The sequence below is a fragment of the Pteronotus mesoamericanus genome, unplaced genomic scaffold (genome assembly GCF_021234165.1).
Source record: "Pteronotus mesoamericanus isolate MK-2021 breed Mesoamerican mustached bat unplaced genomic scaffold, CSHL_Meso_final contig_130, whole genome shotgun sequence".
In the NCBI taxonomy this organism is placed as follows: Eukaryota; Metazoa; Chordata; class Mammalia; order Chiroptera; family Mormoopidae; genus Pteronotus; species Pteronotus mesoamericanus.
In genome coordinates, this window is record NW_026555060.1 from 2934145 (window position 1) to 2957477 (window position 23333).

Consider the following 23333-nt stretch of genomic DNA (forward strand, 5'->3'; position numbering starts at 1 on the left):
ATTTTTCTTCACTCAGATAGCCTTGTGCCCACCTCCTGGCCATACTTTATATAACAACCATACTTATCTTAAAAACAATGTAAATCTAATTCTGTAACTAAGCTTTCTTCCTTCTCCTCTCTCTTATCTGCCACCCCCTACCCCCATACACACATGAAGAAAACAAAAATCACATTCAATAACTTCCCAAATGCTCCCCTCCCACTTTTCACTCCTTTGTACCTGGCTCATTTTTAGGCATCGTCGGATCTCAGCTCACATGCCATTTCTTCCAGGAAGCCTGCCTGAGTTCCCTGGGATGGGGTTTGAAGCCACCTAATGTGCACCTGCAGCCCTGTGTACTCCTCTCACCCTGCCAAGTGTACTTGTCTATCTCCCCAACTAGCATGTGAGCCCCAGAAGAGCAGGGATTGTTTCTTGATCCTTGCTGTAGTCCCGATTCCTACACATCACAGACAACAAATAACAGCTATAATTGCCTACGCAGATGTCTATTTCAGGACCTGTTTAAGTCTGACTCTGCAGCCGTCCAGAGGAGCTATCATGGGAATCCTTGATAATCAGAAAAAGATGGGTCGGGGTGGAGCGAATACTGTATAGGTTCATTTCCCCTGAAGACAATAATTTCTAAAGTATTCAGAGTCTGACGATATCAAGTTATTCAATTTTTATTTCTAAAGATACAGTTTTAAAAGAAACAAGTTGAAAACTGTTATTGAAGCAGTTTAGTAAGAAATGGGGAAAATTCCCTGGCAAATGGCCTGAGGAAACTGAGATAAATGGCTGAACAAATGGCAAGAAGGGCTGAGCAATGAACAGCCAGCCTGTAAGTCACAAGACTGTCCTCCCCAACTGAAGGTGCCTAAGAGCACATGGTTTATATCACCATAGACAGGGAGGTAGATAACAAAGACCAATTAGAGCCAGACTAATCCAAGCTAGAGTGAAACTAACCAGGCAATGCCCCCAAAGCTCATTATACCATCATTATAATGAAAATTGACACCAGAAGTAGAAAGGGAGAAGCCCGGCCACTTCCACAACAGACCATATTAGGAACAAGACCCTCCCAACCAGAAGGCACCACAAAGCTTGGAGACAACCCTCCTGCCTTGGGAACATATAAAATGCCAAGAATTAACCGATCAGGTCCACTACTCACTCATGAGTAGGTCCGCATCCCCTAGGACGTGTACTTTTGCTTCTTCCACAGTGGCGCCTGTGCCCTGGCCTCTCTCTTTTTCTCTACCTGAATAAATCTTCTTTCGTTCTCATTCTAGCTTGTCTTTGATATTTTTGCTGTGCAAGTCAAGAACCTGGAAGTTGACTGACACGTGAAGGGTCCCGAAAGGTCCCAGACCATGCCAGGGCAGGGCTCACCCATGTTGTGGAAGAGGTCTGATAGCATTATGGATAGCCACATGTCTCTACATTGTACAGGAAGCAAACTTATATTCTTCCAAATGTTCCCAATCGAAAGCAAAAGAAAAATCTATATAGCTGAATCTTCTCATTAAGCACAAACAGAAAAATCGGATTTTACTTCATAGTAGAGTAATTAAGGGCAGTGCTAATCTTCTACCTAAGTAAGGTCACATGAAAGCAAGAGAAAAAGCACCCTAAATTGCATTGTTTGTGTTTCTTTGAATAACCTTTCTCTAGGCAACATGGTTAACGTGACAGTGTGTGAGGTTGGAAGAGAATACCAGGTATATTGAATAGGCCGCTGAGCCATTGGAACAAGGACTAAAAGGAGGGAATTAAACCTAGTTTAATGCCTTGTTCAACTTGAATCAGAGAGAATGTCAGATATTGAGGAAAACTGTAGAATTCTTCATTTTAGGCACATAGTCATTGCCAGGAGTAAGCGGAAATTATTTTTTCAGGCTCCTGGTCCTTTATACAAAGAAAGCCCCGCAACTATCTGCTCAAGAGTTGGTTATGTTCACCAAGAATATGGCAGCTTCTGCCACCAGATGTTGCCCTCTGAGCGATAAGCAACAGTTTGCGTGCATGGAGGATGCGGTAAGCACATCTGTGACTTCATGTTTGCCTGTTCTAATCTGTAACCTTCAGCAATCAATCTCATGTCAGTGGACACATCTATGAGCAGTCAATGGAGCCTAATAATTCTGTCCTCAAGAGAAATTCTTTCAGCTCAGCTCTTGCCAGTTGGCTTTAATTAACAACAGGGTTAAGGCTATCATGTCCCTATCATTCGGGATGTCAGATTCAACACGCCTTTGCCTGCATCATACCTCTTAGTCTATTTCTTGGAATTTCCAGTCAGCAAAAGTGATTTTGCCAGGAACTGCAAAGATAATGCTGGCTTCATCTACCCCAATCAAACATATAGGGGAAAAAATGCCCAGTCTTCCTCCTGTGTTTCTTCTTTCCATTCACATTACTACCAAACTCACACTTCTGCCATCAGATGTGTGTGGGTTATTTTCCAACAACAAGCAATTCTCTGTGACACCAGCTGAGTGTCTTACAATTTAAATCAGTCCTGACACTATCTACCTGGAGACAGCATCAGATACCATAGGTTAAAGGCTCAGTTCTGCAAGACTGCCCCCTACCCCTTTCAGATGACAATTGCAAGTCTAGGTTGTAACCTGTGCTTCTGACTGATTAGCTATACAGCAGAGGTTTCCACAACTCCTTTCTAAGGTTTAATTAATTTGCTAGAGTGACTTGCAGAACTCAGGGAAACACTTACCTGTTTTTTAGAAGATATGGTAAAGGATGCAGATGAACAGCCAGGTGAAGAGATAAATAAGGTGAACTCAACTTGAGGATGATGGGAAGAGGGAGGACAAGTCTTAGAACCAGGCTGCACCTTACACTCTTCTTTTTTCCCTAAACAGTAAAATCCCGGGTGAACGAGCAGGAACTAGTATATGAGAATACTTAAATATAATAGCATTTTCTATAGGTAAGAAGATAACAACCACAAACCTAATGGCTCTTACTTTAATTCTCTTTTGAGAAAGGCTAAACTAGATCTTGGAGCTTTATGCAGAAGACATGAGGCACAGCCTATCAATGCTGGTGTGGGTCACTGTTGTGATGACTCTTATGCCTTCAGGAAGCTATGCTTTGATGACCTGCAAGTTGATGGAACTTATATTCCTCCACTGTTATCCTGTGACCAAGTAATGAGCCTTAAGGAGGACTTGTGCGAAGTTCAGGAGGAGGAATTCCAAACTGAAAAGCAAAAGTAAGAATCTTTGTTGAATTTGTTCTTTACTGCCAACACAGGAGCAGGTATAGAGAACCATAAAGTGGGCACAGATGTACGTACTGCATAATGGATGGAGTAGCAAATGTTATGTTGGGGGTCAAGTAGAATTGAGAATGTATGCAATTTTGCAGTTTTATCTATCATGGGCGCTGCCACAGCTTGATCAGTTATTGAGTTTGAAATCTGTTGATCAGAAAATATTGACAGAAAAGTACATTAATATGTATTTCCTGAAATGTGAACTTCAGATGTTAGTTTTATAAAGGGTCATGTACAAATAGGATTTCATGGTCAAATAAGTTTGGGAATACTATATTTCCTTGCTCTTCTCATACTGTAAATCTTCCATTTACAAGGAAGTTGGAGAAGTCCTGCAATAATCTCTTCAGCTTGTTCTAAATTAGCATCATCTGGGCCATAGAAATACTAAGATTCTTCAGGACCAGAATGCTGGGGAAGTACTTCGGAACATTTCAGTAGAGTGATATACATCACTTTATACTTTAATACTTCAGAGTATATAATTACTTTTACTACCACTTCTATTGTTATTAGGAATGACTGTTGTATATGTTTGGAAGAATGGTTTGGGGATGATTATTTGTAGGTGGCAGCTGGGTGATAATGTAATAATGTCCATGAATTCAACTCCTTGAATCTTTAATTTCCTTTTCCTCCCACTCCCGAGCCCATGTAATGCAGTTTCTTGCACTAGATAAGGCTTTGTAATAACTCCTCAGAATATAGGAAAATAGGATATCATTAGAAACTCACAATACTGGAAATAAATCTTTAAATGTGATATATATATATATATATATATATATATATCTTTCCTATGAACATTTAATACCAAAAATATTGAAAATGAAAGGAGACTTAGATATTAGTCCATTGCCTGCACCCCAAGTTTAGGAAATCCTTCTAAAACACATTGTGCAGTTCCTGCTGAATATTTCCTGTGCTGGAAAGACAATTTGCTTAAAGCAGCTTATTTATCTTTAGATATGCTTAACTAAAAAGCCCATCTTTTTTTCATTAAGTAGAAATCTGTTCCCTTGTCACTTCCAGCTAAATTTCTACTTCTGAAATGACAGGGAGAAATATTTTATAGATATTCCGTGAGCTGAGTAAGGATAGATCCCTATTATTTGACTGCAAACTGAGGATGAGGTAGGGTTGTTATACTCTTAATTCGAAGATGGGCTTCCCAGGGAAGGCAAGAGGAATGGTGTGCAATGCTTTCTAAACTTATATATGACCTTGGGAATGCATGTCTCTGCCTGTGTGCACATTATGTATATGATGTAAACATACATGATATATATGCAAGCATTTATAAATTAGAAAATTTTTTTCAATATAAGTTATTGCTTTACAAAATGCTGTTCTGATTTGGTGGCTGTTACTGGCACTGGAGCCTAGTGATCAGAAATGTTGACAGTAGACCACAATGTCTTTATATTTGATCAGTGTTTTCCAGTGTGTGTTCTATATAAAAAAGGTTTCTGCATGAAGTCAGCAATAGGATTCAACCCAGTGTTCTTTTCAATTCTTGTCTTCACAGGATAAATTAGAATGTTTCATCATTCCAATATGTTGTCCACCCTCTTGCCCTCCTGCTATTGCATCCCATTGCCAAATCTCTTTCCCCTTATCCTTTCTTCATATGATATTAGTTAGTTTGCTGCAAAACAAATTATACCAAAATGTGGTAACTTCACTCAGCATCAGTTATTATTGCTCAAGCATCTGTGGGTTGATTGGATGAGTCTGGTGACCTGGGTCAGGCTTAACTATTCTCAGTGGGGCTCGGGCAAGAGTCTATGGTCAGCTGCTAAATCAGCCGGGAGCTAACAGGCTTGGCGAGCATGGCTTGTCTCTGCTGTATGTGGTCCTCTCCAGCAAGCTAACCCAGGCTTCTGTGTATGGTAGCTGGAGAAAAAGGGGGACGTTTAGAGGCCTCATGAGGCCCAGGTTTGGAACTATGCAATGCCAACTCTGCTGTGAGGCAGGCTCTAGGACTAGCTCAGATTAAAGGAGTGTGGAATAGACTTGACTTCTTGATAAGAAGAGTTGGAAAATCACATTTTAAAGGACATGGACACAAAGAAGGATGGGCAATTGGGTCCATTTCTATCATCAATCTGCCACATGTGAGTCATTAATGTATTTGTTGATGAATGTCAGGATGAATGATGACAATGATGAATGTCAAGATATGATGAAAAGTGAGGCAATTAACTGGATCTGAGGCCATCAAAAATGAGGCGGAATGACCAAGCTTTATACATGTGATAGGAATAAATAGGGGTAGGGGATGTTCGAGTTTGATGATGTATACTTCAAAGGAACTAAGACTTAAAAGAGGATGAGGAAGAGATGTGCTGGAAGCAGTAAAAGAGAACTAGATGATAAGGTAAGTAGGGCTCAAGTGAAGTTAGCCACCTCTTGAGAGGTTTAGAGAAGCTGTGTTCTCTGGGGAGTCATGTTTTCACATGGAGCAAGAAAGTAAAGTTAAGAAAAGAGGCCATGGATATTGGAAAGTTTTCTGATGAGAAACCTCAAGCTACAAAGGAGACAGAGGATGAGTTAGGGAGGACTAGGCCAGCGGGAGATGGGTCAGATTAGGGATACAGAGACATCAGTATGATAACAGATGATCTGGGAGACAGACTGCTGACTGTGACTGAGGCGACTGAGGCACCACCAGCTTGGCCTTGGAAGTAGCACATGCAGCACACCCAACCCTTGGCCAGCTGCTCTTGCCCTTGGCTGCTGACAGCATAGATGATGAAGAGCTCACAGGTGGTTGACATTTCCCCCAGCTCTCCCTAGAGCATCCACTTGCATGGATTAAACGAACACTTATTATCAGGTCTAGAAAAGAGGCTCCTTCTTTGCTGCTGCAGACAAAGAAACGTCCTTAGTGGCATCAGTCATCCACCTCTTCACCCCAAACTCATTCCTGAGACTAGAGCTGAGGTTTTACCATAGTCCGGGCACTTTCCCTTGGAATGAACTCTGCTGTTGATGGATGTGATGTTAGAGGCCCACAAAAGGTAACTGTTCTAGTAAAAGCCAAGCGGTAAAATCCATTTCTTTGAATCAGCAGGATGCATTGAACACCCTCCTACCTCTGAGAGTGAGACAGTTCCCTTCTAGTGCCCACCATGCTTCCCGCTCTCCTCACATGCCCCTGATTCTGTCCTCAGGAAAGGCAGGCCCTGGTCCTCTTTGTTTCTTCTCCCCCAAGAGCATTAGTGTGGTAGCTTATATCTAATTACTTTATTTACTCTAAGACTGGCTTTTGCAGGATCTGCATGTTATTAGTCCAACAGTATCATCTTGCCAAGTGAGGCAAAATGTGTTTGTTGCCTTGGCAATGAACACTTTCTCCCGGTCAGCAAGAACAAGGTTGTCACTTGTTCTGTTTTATCACAGTATTTGCAATTCATTAGCCAGCTGACCCTTGAAGTCCTTTCTTCATTTCCCAAGGTGACCAGATCACAGATTAGGCTTTAAAACTTTCCAATAAGCACCCAAAACACATTGTAACATTTAGTTAATCATTCTTTCTTTAAAAAAAAAATCTTTATGGGCACTTTATACAGATGGCCTGCAGTCTGAGAAAATGGTGGATTATGTACCCTAACGGCCTATCTTAAACTCCTTTTTATTTTATTTTTTTAATTAATTTTTTTTTTTGTTCAAATGCATTTGTCTCTACCTTTCTGCCACCCCTTTCCCCTGCCCCCCTCTCCCACCTCCCTCCCTCAATCCTTCCCCACTTTGGCTTTGTCCATGGATCCTTTAGTTAATCATTCTTTCTTTAACCCAGGCTTGATGTGGAAACAAGGAGAAAAAAAAAATCTATTTTACTGCTAGAATTCAGGCTTTGCTTTCTCTTGAGTTCTCCGGGTGTAGATAAGCACCACTTCATGTATATCATCTCACTAAATTCTTACCCCAAAATTTATGTGCTAGGTGATGTTGCTACACCATTTTAATTATGAGGAAACTGAAGCTGTGAAGGAATGAAGACTTGGTATGAGATCACGCAACAAGTAGCTAAGTCGTTGAACTGCGATTTGCACCCAGGCAGTCCTGGGCAAAGAGCATATGCATAACTGTCAACATCCAGCAGATAATGTATCTTAACCAAAGGGTTGTAATACTGAGTATGTGTAAAACATGGAGCTTTTCCGATAAGGGCTAGGTAATAAAAAGTGTGAAACATTAGGAAGTATCCCTGTCCCAAGGAATTCACTGTGTTCTCCGTATAGTAACAAAGAGACAGTTACTGTGAGGATTTCTGGGATATTCTCTGTGGATCCATATTGAAAATCAATAGCCAGTCTGGAGAAAAGTCCTCCATCTTCCTGGTACAGTGTCAAGGGCTCTCTCCCTGGTGTTCACGCCCACACAGCTCTGGCTGGCCGCTGCAGCCCGTGTTCTCACACACACAGATGCGCGCAAACGACAGGCAAGTGAAGGGGCTCCCGGAGGGGAAAGAAAACATTCAGCAAAATAATAAGGGGGAAGTAGAAGTTGAAGTCATGGAATAAGAGAGAGAAAATGAAAAGGACTCAGAAGTTCAAAGTAAAAAAATTTCCAATCCAATTTGAAAAATATTAAGTTTAAATGTGAAGATTTAAGACAGCATGTAAAGACTAGCATGGACTCTAAATAAAATGGTGCATAAATTGGATAAAAATAAAAGATTAATATCATAGAAATAAAACTGAAAAGAGTTGATGTCATTGAGAATTAAAAATGAAATTTAAGATTTAAAGGTAAATTTAAAAGTTTTAAACTAAACAAATAAAAAGGGTCAGCGGAAATACTTTTAAATAAAAGCCATCTGAATGGTAAGTAGAGAGATCAGAGCTGGAGAGAGCTAAAAAGGGCAGGAGAGGTAAATCAGTTGCAGGCTTTGACAAGGATGTGATATCGTTATTGGGGGCAAGGGTCCAGCTTCCGAGTGGCACAGAGTACCCAGTTGTAGAAACGGCAGCCTTTCTACCTGGAGTGCCAAGGAGAGCTGACGTGACCTCCCGATACTCCGCTCTGAGTCTCATTCCAGACCTTCTGCCTTTTGTTTGTTTGTTTGTTTGTTTGAGGCAATAAGGCATCTTAATTATTTAGTGCTCATAAATTATTGGAGTTCTTGAATGTGTGGCTTCTGCCTTTATTTTTTCTATGGTAAATAGATTCCATTATTATTTTATAAAATTATACTTAAGATAATTCTTTAGCTATAATTATGTATCATTTAAATATAACTTTCAATTTTAATCTTCAATTACAGTTTATGTATAGTATTAATTTGTCATAGTTTCAGGTATACAGCATAATGGTTAGGTAATCATATAGTTTACAAAGTGATCCCCCGAATATTTACAGTACCCAGCTGGCACTATACACATCTCATAATGATTACAATGTTATTGATTATATTCCCTATACTGTACTTTACATCCCTATGACTATTTTGCGACTACCAATTGAACTTCTTAATCCCTTCACCTCTTTCACCCGGTCCTCCGACCACCCCTCCCCTCTGGCAAACACAGGTTCACTCTGTGTCTGAGTGTGTTTCAATTTTGTTTGTTCATCTATTTTGTTCTTCAGATTCCTCATATAAGTAATATCATATGGTATTTGCCTTTCTCTGTCTTATTTCACTTAGTATCACACTCTCCAGGTCCATCCGTGTTGTCACAAATGGTAAGATTTCATGCCCTTTTATGGCAGAGTAATATTCTTTTGTATATATGTACCACAGTTATTTTGTCCACTTGTCTATTGATGGGCACTTGGGTTGCTTCCATAGCTTGGCTGTTGTAAATAATGCTGCAATGAACATAGGGGTACATATATTTTTTCTAATTAGTGTTTTGGATTTCTTTGAAAATATACCCAAAAGTGGAATCATTGGGTCCTAAAGCAGTTTCATTTTTACTTTTTTGAGGAAGCTCCATACTGTTTTCCATAGTGGCTGCACCAGTCTGCATTCCCACCAACAGAGTATGAGGGTTACCTTCTCTCCATATCCTTTCCAACACTTGTTGCTCGTTTATCTATTGATGACGGCCATTCTGACATGTGTGAAGTGATATCTCATTGTGGTTTTAATTTGCATTTCCCTGATGATTAGTGATGCCGAGCATCTTTTCATATGTCTATTGATCATCTGCGGTGTTCTCTTTGGAGAGATGTTGAAATCCACTTTTTAATTGGATCGTTTGTTATTTTGGATTAGTGCCCTTATTGGATGTGTCAGTGATGAATGTTTTCTTCCAATCAGTAGGTTGTTTTCATTTTGTTGATGGTTTCCTTTGCTGTACAAACACTTTTCATTTTGGTATAATCCTACTTGTTTATTTTTTTTACTTTTAAATTTTCACCTGGCAAAAGAGACATCAGAAAAAATATTGCTAAGAGAAGTGTCAGAGATTTTACTACCTATATTTTCCTTGAGAAGTTTTATGGTTTCAAGTCTTACATTTAGATCTTTAACCCATTTTGAGTTTATTCTTGTATATGATGTAAGAAGGTGGTCTAGTTTTATATAATTTCATATATATGTTCAATTTTTCTAACACCATTTATTGAATAGACTGTCTTTATCCCATTGTATGTTGTTGCCTCTTTTGCCAAATATTAATTGGCCATATAGGTATGGGTTTATTTATGGCTCTCCATTTTTCTATTCATCTATGCATCTGTTCTTATGCCAGTAACATGCTGTTTAGATTTCTATAGTCTTATAGTATAGTTTGACATCTGGTAGTGTAATAAATCCCAATTTGTTCTTCTATCTCACGACTGCTGTGACTGTTTGAGGTCTTTTGTGGTTCTATATAAATTCACTGGAATATTTGTTTTAATTCTGTGAAAAATGCCATTGATATTTTGATGCATTGAATCTATAGATTGCTTAGGGTAGTATAGATATTTTAATGATATTAATTCTTCCTATCCATGAGCATGGTATATGCTTCCATTTATTTGTATCGTCTTCAATTTCTTTCTTCAATGTCTTATAATTTTCTGAGTATAGGTCTTTTACCAACTTGGGTAGATTTATTCCTCGGTATTTTATTTGATTTTGATGCAATTGTAAATGAGGTTGTTTTCTTAGTTTCTCTTTCTAATAGGCAGTCTAGTAGTTAGGATTTGGTTCTCTTAATGATCTTCAATGTTATTATTGCAACTGTTCTGGCGTGCCATGAATGTTTAGGTAAGCAGTAAAATATCAATTAATGTACCTTTCCCCTGCCCTTCATGCCTTGTTTTCTTTGTGGTTGAATCTGTCTTGGTTTAGGATAGCAAAGAAAAGAAAGGAAAGATATAATTGAGAAATTTGAAATTCTATTTTATTAAATAGGCAGAAAGTAGGTTACTATTTTAAATATTGAAAGTGGTCGAAACATTCGTTTATATAGTTGTGGGGAAAACAGCCTGTGAGAGAAAATCTGTGATGATTGTGAAGCCATTCAAGTTTCAAATTAGTTTATTGGTTTTATCATTAATAACATCTGAAGGACCCTGAACTTCCTTTGTGTTATGCTTGTAATATTTATTTGGAAGCTAGTTGTTTAGAATGAGCGTTGTTCATAACAAATGTTATAAGAAAAGCTATTTAATTTAATATATAACCTATTTACTGTCCAATGCAATGAAAATAGAAAACAAAAATATTTACCCTAGAAATAATTATACAAACTTAGTTAAATTTATTATAAAAATTTTACTTAAGAGAGAAAATTGAAAAAAATTGTGTCAGATAAAACATGAAGTTGGAGATGGACACTGTGAAAGCTCTGTGCACTTTGGGTGCCTTTAAACTTAGAAGTGAGAGTGATGAAAAAGCATGTGCAGCTTTATATAAACCAGGTTTGCAAGTTGGCCTTTAAGGACTCAGAGGCGCTTTTATTTTTGCCACTCATTTCTGCTTCAGGCTCCTCAGCAACCTTGTGAAGCAGAAACCATATGCGACAGAGATGCAGTTGCAACCAATTATTGCGGATTTCACTCACCTGGTGAAGATGTGCTGCCAAGCAGAAAAACGTGAAACATGTTTCCAAGAAGAGGTATTCCTGTTTCCCTGTCTATTCTCTTAGCACTCTTAGGGTTATTAAAGTTTAAAAAACTCCTTTCTCCATTCCAGTCCTGAGTAGATTAGGAGAAAATCATAGTCTAAATGAGTGATCTTTAACCTTTTTTCATCTCATAGCACACATAAACTAGTTACTAAAATTCTGCAGCACACCAATAACATATTTTTTGCTAATGTGACAAAAATAGGTATAATTTTGATGGACTTACAAAACAGAATAATGATATTGTAATTACCTACCCTCTTTGCTCCAAAGTGACTTTTTAAAAAATTAGGTGTCTATACTTTATATGAGGATTTCTGGTACCAAGAATTAACCAATCAGATACAACCTTATTATGCGACATGACCAATAAGATGAAACTCTATTATATAACCTACATATTTATGGTTCAAGACAGGGCATTCGCATTGTTGTCATGTTTTTTATTTGACAGTCTAAGAGAAAAGAGGTCAGGTCCCCTAATAAATAGTCGGGTATTGCATGTTTTAAAACTTCTTGCAGCACGCAGGTTGAAAATCGCTGGTCTAGATGGAGTGGTGTAATTGACTATATTTGGGTTTAGGATATGTTAGTATTTATGTGTATTCGAGGAAACTAGGAGTGTTAAAATGACTAGGGATAGTACAGGAGTCATGCCGCTGGATGTCCTGTTTGGAATTGGGGGTGAGACGAAGAAGGATGAATGGAAGACTTTGGTAATTGTAGAGAAATGGTGTCCTCATAAATACAGAGAAGTTTTAAAGAAGTAACAGTTGAAAGACCTGTTTGAACAAAACTGAAGTTTTATTCTAGAAATTTTCCAGGGCTCAATCAGGAAGAACCACAGAACGTAGTTTGGGATTGAACTAGGGAACCCAAGTATTTCATTTTCCCAGTAGCCAGAAGGTCATTAGATTAGGGATTGGAGACTAGGGAGAGAAATGAACAGTGGCCAGAAAAGAGTATCTATTCGTGCATACACACCAAACTGACTCCCAGAAGACTGTTTTCTGTAATTAATCTAATTGCATATAATTAACAAGTAATTGATTTATCATAAGATGGTAAGATTGTGTGACTTAAATTTCAAAGAATGTCATGGTGGCAGGGAATATTCATGTAAATGAATGGAGAGGACTTGGGAGGGGTGCCCTCCTAGGGACATGACTTGAGCAGAAACTCAGAAAGGGTAGCTAACAGTATCTAGTGGAGAAATGCAAGGGTATAGTTAAAAAAAAATACAGCAGCATTTACAGTTCAAACAAGCCGGAGCTGGTTAGGACTGGGGCTAATTTTGCAATGGCCCAGGAAAATGTTTTTACAGGTAACAATTTTCATGAATGCCTTAATTAACTTCACTGGCTCTTTTCTACCTATTCAGCTAGATTGTACCTGCATGTTATATTAAAAGTCATATATTTATAGTCCAGTAAAAACTAGGCAAATTATAGGCCTTGGGCTAAATTGGTTCCACTTCCTGTTTATGTAAATAAAGTTGTATTGGGACACAGCATGCCCACTTATTTACATAATGTCTACCACTGCTTTCTGTCTACAACAGCACAATTGAGTAGTTGCGGAATTAAGTTGTGAGAGAGACTATATGAACCACAAAGCACCCAATATTTACTATTTAGCTGCTTATAGAAAAAAATTGCTGACTCCCAGACTATCTGATACACAAAATGAAAATAATCACCCATCCTAGAATTTGTTTATTTTAAAGCCTTTTTACCTTTTTGCAAAGCATTCAGAAAACATGTTTGCTTGAGTAACAACCCCATAGCCACACAAATAAACACTTTTACTGAAGAGCATGTGCCAGTGAATTCCCAAGGGAGTTTTCTTGAAGTATTCTTGTTCTTGAGTATAAATCCTGGCTGGAACTATTTCATCAATAACATTATAAGAAGATTTCTGTGGGTTTTTTCCCATACTTTGTGCTTAATAGCAGTCTTCAACTTAATGATTAAAGAGCCCGATTTTTTTTTTTATTTTCCTCCCTTTCCTTTTTTATTTTCTTGTAGAGTTTCTTCCCAAATTAAAGGAAATAATAGAAGTACTCATAAAAATATGTCAATTAAAATTTGCTAGAATTACCTCTTCAAATAAAAAATGTATTAATTACATATACTTATTATATGTCATTATGCATCATGTCTAAAGTTTGGTCAAGTTTACTTTTTTATTTTTCTAAGGCAGTGATTCTAAAGTGGTAGTTTACACCAGAATAACTGCCAGGCTTATTAAAATCAAATTGATGTCTTTGCCCACTGGGTATCTGATTCAGTAGACCTAGGGTGGAGTCTGATAATTTTCTTCCTAATGATTTCCTAAGTGCTGCTGATACTGCTGGTTTGGGGGCCACTTTAAGAGCAACTATTCTAAGGTGAAAGCAGATAATCAAAACCTATTCCCTTACCCCCTCTCAATATTTTCATATGTTTATCTATTAGTGAGAAGTTGGAACTGAGGACAATAACAAATAATAAAACAATTGGAAAAATAACATGTTTATTTTAAAGAGTGAGAGAATTTTTGGATATTAGATATAAAGATTAGGCTGGAATATTAAAAATTACTTCATAGTAAAGAAATGGGCTTAGAAAAATTGTGGGAATAGATGATCAAAATATTTTGAAATTAAAAAAAATTTTTAAAGATTTGATCTATTTTTAGAGAGGGGAAGGGAGGAAAAAGGGAGAGAAATATCAATGTGTCATTACTTCTCGAGTGCCCCCTACTGGGGACCTGGCCTACAACCCAGGCACATGCCCTGGCCTCGGAATCGAACCAGCAGCCCTTTGGGTTGCAGGCCGGTGCTCAATCCACTGAGCCACACCAGCCAGGGTGAAATATTTGGAATTTTATTGTCAAGAATTTGTGTAAGCCTTTGCTCTTGGGTTTGTGGAAGGAGTCTAGGTTTGATCGTAGTATAAAGGAATAATGCTTAGTGGCTTCAGAAGTCTCCAGGGAACCGCAATCCCAGAAGCAAAGAGGCTTAGCCATTTGTCAGTCTGTAGATGTTCTAGGGACCTTCAGGCATTTTCTTTGTTTTCTTTTCTGAGATTATAATAGTCAGTTATATAAACCTGTTCTGCCTGTTAAATGAGAAAGTGAGCAGGTTTAAAGATTGCCTTTCCAGCTATGGCTCTTGGGAGGATGAAACATTTTTTGGTAAATTGGAAGCCATGCCTTGAGAAGTAAGCCAGAATGAAGGACAGTTCTGAAGAGAAAAAAGTCAATGTTGGAATGTTGGCAAGAGTAAGAATGAAACATAAGGACGGAATAAAACAGGAAACTCAGCCACAGCGTGAATATGGATTGTCCAAAGAAAAGGCATTCCACATTTTATGAAATAAGAATGTGAATTGTAGACATCAGTAGGTTCAAAGAAAAAAATCCTGTCATCCAGTTCAGTGAGGAGTGGTAATTATAGCCTGAGATATTTATCTAGCAATGAAGAGAATATAATATAGAAAAAAGTTAACATGAATTAGCAGAAATTTAGGCACGTTAAAATGATGGTTTGAAAAATAACACATGAATTTTTAAAAATTCTTCACCCATGGGCATGTTTATTGATTTTAGAGAGAGAAGTAATGGGAGGGAGAGAGAAGAAACATTGATTGGTTGTCTTCTGCATACACTCTGACTGGGGATTGAACCCACAACCTATGTATGCGCCCTGCAGGGAATCCAACTCGCAATCTTTTGGTGTAAGTGGACAAGTGGATGATGCTCCAACCAACTGAGCCACCCAGCCAAGACATGAAAATAACACATGAAATTTAACAATAAAAATAAAAAACAAAGTTCTGCTTTTAGATGTAACTTAACACAAGTTCATGTGAAAAAATCTGTTGGTTGAAGTAGCCTTTATTTACAACCTGATGGGTCTGTTATCCAAACAGCTGCAATCTTGGGGTGCCTTTCTGAAGGAAAAAGCAAGCATCAGATTAAGAAATGTGATAGTCCCATCCTCTATGGGTCAGGTCATTCTGGGTTATTATGTTCAGTTTCTTATGATACATTATTCAAGTTTTGAAAATTATGTAAGTCATACACGAACATGATAAAAGTTCAAACAGAGGAGCAGGGTGCATTTCCCATTCCCAAAAGGAAACCGATTTTATTTTATTTTTATTTTTTTGACATTTAAATTTTTCTTTTAATTTTCTGTTTCTTTTTTCTTTTTTAATTGAATTTATTGGGGGTAATATTCATTCATAAAACCATGCAAGTTTCAATAAGACATCATCTGCACATTGCATCACGCACCCATTACATAAGCAAAGTCTCTGTTCTCATTTCCCCCCTTTTGCCCCACCAATTTTAAATCTTCACTTTTAGTTTTCCTAGTTATTACCATCGTCACTTTAATAGTCTCTTAAGATACTACCATATTAAAGAATACAGTGTACAATGTACTTACACTATCTTCAACTCTCCCTGCAGACTTTCTCAATTATTTTTTAAAAAGCATTTTTAGTTCTTACATTGGTTATATATTATTTATTGATCTCTCAACTTTAGCCAGTGCCTAATAATTCTCTAAAACATAATTAACATATGTAAATTTCATTTGATTTATTTGCCAGCTTTCCTTTTTAAAGCTATAACATTACTTCTACATTGTCTGGATTTATTCATCCCGCTTTGTAAATATAAGGATTATATATTTTGTTAATAGGTTAGTGCTAAAAACTGGAAACCATTAAATAGTAAATTCAGTAATGTGTTTACTTGAAATATTATTCACAGCAGTGCTGTGAATGAATTGACCCACAGGCTAATGACTTATCATGTATCCCCCAAAAGGAAATCTCTTTTCTTACCTACTGTCAACTGCAGAAAATTATGCCTTATTTATTTAATTTGCATATTTTGGCTATGATTTTCTAGGATATTCTTTCTGAGTTTCTAATTGCCTCCTTTTTCTCTGTTGACAAATAAAGCAACTACTTTTGTCACACCACTAAAATATTTCAGATACTTAATCATAGAGTTTTCATAATAGAAAATTCTGTCACCTTAAAGCTCTATTTCAAAAAGTCCTCTGACTTAATATTTCAGTTGAATCTAGTTATTTCTAACACTGATTCATGGCTATCCACATGGGGTTTCTTTTCAGTATAATCCTGGGTAAATTTGATTATTTCTAAAATCTTAGTTGTGTTTTTTCTTGGATTCTTTTAAATTTTGGTGCGCTACAATCATGTGTGTGTGTGTCTATGTATATATGTATATATGTATATGTGTGTGTATATATATATATATATATATATACTTTTAAATGTTCATATGGGAGGTAAACTTTCTGGTTCTTGTGTTTTTATTTTATTTATTTATTTTTTAATGACCTGGTGACATTTTTTAAAAAAATTTTTATGTATTGATTTAGAAAGAGGAAAGGGGCAGGGGGTGGGGAGAAGCTTTTTTTGTTGTTCCATTTATTTATGCATTCATTGGTTAATTTTTGTATGTGTCCTGACAAGATTGAACTCACAACCTTGGTGTACAGGGCCGATCACTAACCAATTGCGTTACCCAGCCTGGGTGGTCCTTGTATTTTTAAATATTATTTTGTCCATATTTTTGCACAGTATTTTTGCTGGTATGTCAGTTGGGATTCTTTAGTTTTAAATAATAGGATCAAATTCTAGCTAACCCAAGTAAAAACTAGTTTATTGAAAAGATAGTGGTGGCTTTAGGAATCTTTAGGAAGTTTGGAAAATGGGCTAGGCAGCACACAGAACTAAAGCAGCTCAGAATCAATGACTTTCTGGTCTTTTAATGCTGATACACCTCCTATTTCTGTACTTTGGCATATCAGTTAATATCATACCAATAGCTTTCTTTTTGTTTTCCATTAAGTTCATCAATCTCTCTTATATTGGCATGTTTTTTATATCATTAATATGGCATTATTCTTTTACTTTTTTGTATGTTTTTACTGTTACTGAATTGAAATTTTGGAAGAGATGAAAGATAAGACATTTAAAAAGAATACTGACAAATTATGTCCAAAGAGTATCTAGAATAGGAAAAGGATTGAAAAGCATGTTGCAAAGGGTATGGAGAAATAGATTGGTAATGTTTATCCCAAAGTCTTAGTGGGGGTGACATGTTAGCAGTCTCCCCACATGTCCAGGCTTCTGGGAAAACAAAGAGTGGCTGATTTGGTCTCAGCATGAGGAAGACGTTTCCTCTTTCTTTGCTCTGTTATCTAGATTCCATCAGAGGAGCCCCTGCTTTGTATTTCAAAATCTTGCTTGGGTGTTACCTCAAGATGTGGAGTTATCCTCACTTTTTTCCTCATTCAGGACATTTTACATTATTACAGTAGTCTTCTCCAATGTCTTCCTTCTACCTCATCTTTACAAAAAACTCTTTTTTCCCCCCAGCAATGGTTATCATAACAAATTAGACATTTACCAAGAAACTACGGAATAAATAAGATCAGGAAAGACTGATATGGAGAAATACGAATTCCCCCACTATTGTTAGGTTCTGAGAAAATGACCAAGATTATATATGAGGGTCTTGAGTATACTTATGGGAAAATTTCCCATGACAGTTTATTTTAAAAGTCATGGGTTACCAAAGATATGAAGAAACTTAAAATCCAGCAATATGTTTTTAAAAATGAGCCCAAGAAGATTCCAATCTCTCTAGATGACTTAGATGTGATACTGTTTGAGGGTAGGAAAGAGGACTAAATTAATAGACTTCTAACCATTTTCCACAGAATTGTAGGGGCCCTTAGGAGTGAAAGTCATCTCTCCCCCAGGATGTGTGTGTATGTTGGCAGTGGAGTTCTGGGTTGCCCATCAAACTTTGCTAAAGATCCCACTTTTATTTATCTACCTGGGCTTCTGCAAATGATTTTTATTTCAATAATGACAAACAGGTAAAAATTGGAGAAGACTGCTGAAATTTATACAGAGGTCTACAAGAGCTTATAGGAAGAGGGCGGAGACATACTCTGATCTATTTTAGTGGTTTGTTCCTCTTGAATTCCTGTACTTAACTATATGATGAGTTAGCATTAAATTAGCCTGGAGCAGTTTTAAAATCCAGTGAGAAGGTGATGTTGATTGTCCATTTTTGCCCCACAGCAAAAGTGTCTCATTTTTTGTGAGGAGGCAGCAAATTTTTATTTTTTACAAGTCTGGGGTCCTAAAAGCGGGAGAGGCATTGCAGTTAATTAAATCCTTACGCTAAGGGACTAGGCCTGTAAGAAATTCTAAAACGTTGAGAAGCAGGCACCTCAGAGCCCAACTCAGGCATGAAATAGGGAAGTCTTAAAAGATTTTATACTTGGGGATCAGAGCTGTTAAAAAGTGTTTGTTTGTTAATTTGTTTTTCTTTCTCTCACAGATGTGCTTATTTGCTTATTTCCTTAGGAGTCCAAACTGATCGAAAAGTGCCAGTCTCTCTTAGGAGGCTAAATGATTCCAGAAAATGTCAATGTAGGATCTTCGCTGAGGTCTACATTTTATTTTTCATGTATAACAAAACCCATGTCTAGTATTCAAAATAACACATGAATCAACAAAGTCATTGTTGGCTACTCACAATGTTACACAAGAACACTACCCAGTCTATACTAAATCTCTTCTTCATACTAAGCAGAGAAATCCACTTACAGTAACCTCTACACAACCTAGTTTATTCTTTCTTCTCCCCATAAGCTTTCTGCTTCTTAGAAGCGGCAACAGAAATATGAAATCAAGGGCCTTTGAAAAGCCTCAGGTTGATGTAATTGCCTGCCACATCCACTGGAAACTGGCTTCTGGGTGTTCAGAGTAGAAAGGACCCCAAGTGACTGGAGTTTCTCTCTATAGCACTTCTAAAACTGATTATTGAAGAATTGAATGAAATGTGCTTTATAATAAAGTTACCTTCCTAATCATTTTGCCTTCCATGTTTAACCTGTATACATGATACTGATATTAGACACAAAGGGTCCTAACATATTTAAATTAAATTGAGCTTTCAGTGGTAATTTATAATAGTCTTTCCCTGGAAACCCTGGCACAAATGACATAAAAAATTATCATGGACTTTTTACTTTTCAACGTATTTTTGTATAATAAAAAAACAAATAGTAATATTTTAGTGCTTACTAAATAGGTGAATTATTTTTATTAGAGGAAAAATATAATTTTCATTATAGTGCTCTTTACTTGATTTTAAATATTTTTCCTCATTTCAGTGATTTCAACATGTTATTATATATACTGCAAGTTAAACCCAATAAATATTTGTTAACTATTATGTTCAATATGTCGTGCTAGGTGCTACAGAGAATAACATGAATATAATAAGACCAGATCACTAGTGAATTCTTAAAAGACATAAACACATAAGCAATTAAAATAAAAGGCAAGTTTCAAAGTTCTGGTGTCACAAGAGCACAGCTAACTGATAATATGATGTACAGGAGTTTTTGATCACACATCGTCACCGAAACCATGGGAGAGCATGGTCAAGGACAAAAAATGGGCATAGTTTCAACAGAGATGTGGTAGAGTATGAGGTGTTTCAAACAATGAGGAGTTAGTAAATTTGGCTAGTTGTTTTGTTTTTAAAAAGTATATTTTATTGATTTTACTATTAAGTTGTCCCAATTTTTCCCCCTTTGTCCCCTCTGCCCGGAACCTGCATTCCCCCTGGCAATCCTCCTGCTTAGTTCTTGTCCATGGGTCATGCATATAAGTTCTTTGTCTTCTCCATTCTTTATACTGTTTTTAAAATCCTCCTGTTTATTTTGTACCTACCAGTTTGTCCTTTTTTTAAAAAGGTAAGTTTTTAAAAAGATTTTATTTATTTATTGAGATCGGGGAAAGGAAGGAGAAAGAGAGGGAGATAAACATCAGTGTGTGGTTGTCTCTCATGCTCCCCCTACTTGGTGATCAGGCCCGCATCCCAAGCGTGTGCCCTGGCGGGATACTGAACTGGTGACCCTTTCGTTCGCAGGCTGACACTCAATCCACTGTGCTACACCAGCCAGGGCCCAATTTGTGCTTTTTATTTCCTGCATATTTTTCTCCATTCTCCCTCTTCTTCCCAGCTGATAACCCTCCAAATGACCTCCATATCTATGATTCTCTTCCTGTTCTGCTTGTTTGCTGTTTAGATTCAGTTGTTGACAGTTGTGAATTTGTTGCCATTTTAATGTTCATAGTTTTGATCTTCTTTTTCTCATGCAATTGCCTTTAATATTTCATGTAATAATGGCTTGGTGGTGATGAATGCCTTTACCTTTACCTTGCCTGGGAAGCACGTTATCTACCCTTCCATTCGAAATGATAGTTTTGCTGGATAGAGTGATCTAGGTCACTTTGAACACTTCTTGCCAGTCCCTTCTAGCCTGCAAAGTTTCTTTTGAGAAATTAGCTGACCGTCTTATGGGAACTCCTTTGTAGGTAATTTTCTGCTTTTCTCTTGATGTTTTTAAGGTTCTCTGTTTCTCTTTAACCTTTGAAATTTAATTATGATATATCTTGGTGTGTTCCTCTTTGGGTACAACTTGTTTGGGACTCTCTGAGCTTCCTATACTGGTATGTCTTTTTCCTTCAACAAGTTAAGGTAATTTTCTTTCATTATTTTTTCAAATAAGCTTTCAATTTCTTGTCCTTCCTCTTCTCCTTCTGGCACCCCTATGATTTGGATATTGATATGTTCGGAGAGGTCCCAGAAGCTCTTTAGCCTATCCTCATTTTTTTTTTTTTTGAATTCTTTAACTTTTTAATGTTCTGATTGAATTCTTTTTTTCTTCCTTACATTCCAAGTTGTTGACTTGAATCTTGGCTTCATCCCCTCTATTGTTGGTTCCCTGTAGACTTGCCTTTTTCAATTAATATAACTTTCATTTCTGCCTGGGACTTTTTTATGCTGTTGAAGTACCCAATGAGTTCTTTGAGCATCCTGATAACCAGTGTTTTGAACCCTGCATCTGATAGGTTGCTTATCTCCATTTTATTTAGTTCTTTTTCTGGCGTTTCATTCTATTCTTTGATTTGGGCCATATTTGTCTCCTCAATTTGGCAGGCTCCTTGTGTTTGTTTCTGTGTATTAGATAGAGCTGCTTTGACTCCCTGATTTAGTAGTGTGTGATCTATTATAGAAAAGGCAACTGTAAATTGTGTGGGGTGGAGCCTTAGGTAATCACCAGGGTGCAGCAATTTGTTTCACCACTTTGTGGCTGTGTGGGGTAGGGCTCGGAGGGGGGAGAATGCTGCTGCCTGGCCTCTGGAGATTTGCCTGAGAGGAAGCTATCTCCTGGCACTCTCCTGTTGCCAGTCACTTCACTTTCACCCTTTATGCTACTTGTGCCCTTGCAACTGTTGCCCTAGTGTTAAGTCCCAGAGGGAGTGGGCCTGCATAAGTCCTAAGAACTTTGAGGGCCCTTTAAGAGGAGACTCCAAAGAATCCTGCAGCTTCTTCTGCTGCCTCAACCCCCACTGGTTTTTATAGTCAGAAGTTATGGAGACTTATCTCCCTGGCACTGGCACCCTGGGCTGGGTGGTCTGGTCTGGGGCTGGGATCACTTGCTCCCAAGGTATCCCTCCTGATTTTTATCCACCATACATGAATGTGGAACTTCCTGTTCCATTGCCTCTTGGTGCTACTCCATGTCTTCACACCTCCCTATGCCTCTGCTCCTCTCTGTGTCTCTGCCCCTCCTACCCATGTGGATGAATGTGGCTTCTTTAAATCTTTGATTGTTGGACTTCCAATCAGCCTGATTATCTGATGGTTCTGGGTGATATTTGTAGTCTAGTTGTAATTTTTGCTGTAGTTGTGCAAGGAGGTGAAACATGTTTACTTAGGCCTCCATCTTGACTGGAAGTACCAATTTGACTAGTTTTAAGACAAAAATGAGGTATTTGTGGGCATAATATTTAGTGTAAGATAGGGCTACAATGATGAGTGGGGACATATGGTATTTTAATTATAACAGCAAATATTTATCACACACTTCTATGCAAAGTGCCAACCATGTATTTTGATCATATTCTTACATGTATTATTCCTATAATTCCTACAAGCATCCCATGAGGTAGATGCTATTATTCTCATTTTACAAATGAGAACACATACAGAATACCAGATTGAAGGGGTATGATTTAGAGTGAAGCCATAGACTATAGTGGTTTAAAAGCGTGGATCCTGCAGCCATAGATTCAATTCCTACCTAGTTCTTTTTCTAGATTTTAGCAAATCTCCTCACCTCTTTGCAGATAAATTTCTTCACCTATAAAATTAAGTTGAAGGAGTAATTCCCTCAAGGGACTGTAATGAACATTAAATAAGTTGATATATGTAAAGGATTTAAAATGGTGCTTAGCAAATTGAGCTATTAGTTTGAACAATATGAAATTGTTGACATGAAAATGTCAGATGTTAACAATTTCAAATGGTCCAATCTAATAGGTTTTAACTATTATTGATTTAGAAGACAAATGGTGCCATTGAAGGCTTTTGCCCTCTCTAATTGCACCCTATTCCCTTCTTTCATTTCACATGTAGATATACACCTGTAGTCTTTTCTACCTCATCAACTACCTTGCAAACGGACTCCTTCCCCTTCAGTTTCTGAAACCAATCTGAACAGATCTAAATCATAGTAACAATGCCTATCTGAATATTTAATACAGCTAAGAGATCATAAACTATACCACAATATTAAGAAAAATCATATAGAAAAAACCTATATGTATTTCTTCAGCAGCAGGATCATATTTGTGAAAAAGGAGGCATACATACAGGAAATTTTACAAAAAAATTTCAGATAATTTATTCACTCATTCACTAATTCATCCAAGTCCTTTATTCAGTTGACTTTTCTTGAGCATATCCTGTACACAAGGCACAATATTAAGTACAGCAAAGTACACAAAGATGAATGTGACAGGCCCTATACCATTAATAAGTAAATTATTATCTGGAATTGAATGTGCACTATT

At 37.3% G+C, this 23333-nt stretch overlaps 1 protein-coding gene across 6 annotated transcripts in view; it reads left to right on the plus strand.

Annotated features, from left to right (window-relative positions):
* LOC129085140 (alpha-fetoprotein-like) overlaps positions 1 to 19516 on the plus strand; it is a 36415-nt gene extending 16899 nt beyond the window's left edge. For 5 of the 6 annotated variants that reach the window (XM_054591530.1, XM_054591545.1, XM_054591537.1 and 2 more), the window contains 4 exons: positions 1887 to 2025; positions 2997 to 3223; positions 11214 to 11346; positions 18765 to 19516. In XM_054591530.1, the coding sequence (XP_054447505.1) occupies positions 1887 to 2025; positions 2997 to 3223; positions 11214 to 11346; positions 18765 to 18809 (544 nt within the window). In that variant the 3' untranslated portion in view covers positions 18810 to 19516. Of the gene's footprint in view, positions 1 to 1886; positions 2026 to 2996; positions 3224 to 6125; positions 6297 to 11213; positions 11347 to 18764 lie in introns of those variants that run through there. The other variant, XM_054591532.1, reaches the window with a different exon arrangement.
* The last annotated feature ends 3817 nt before the right edge of the window (positions 19517 to 23333 follow it).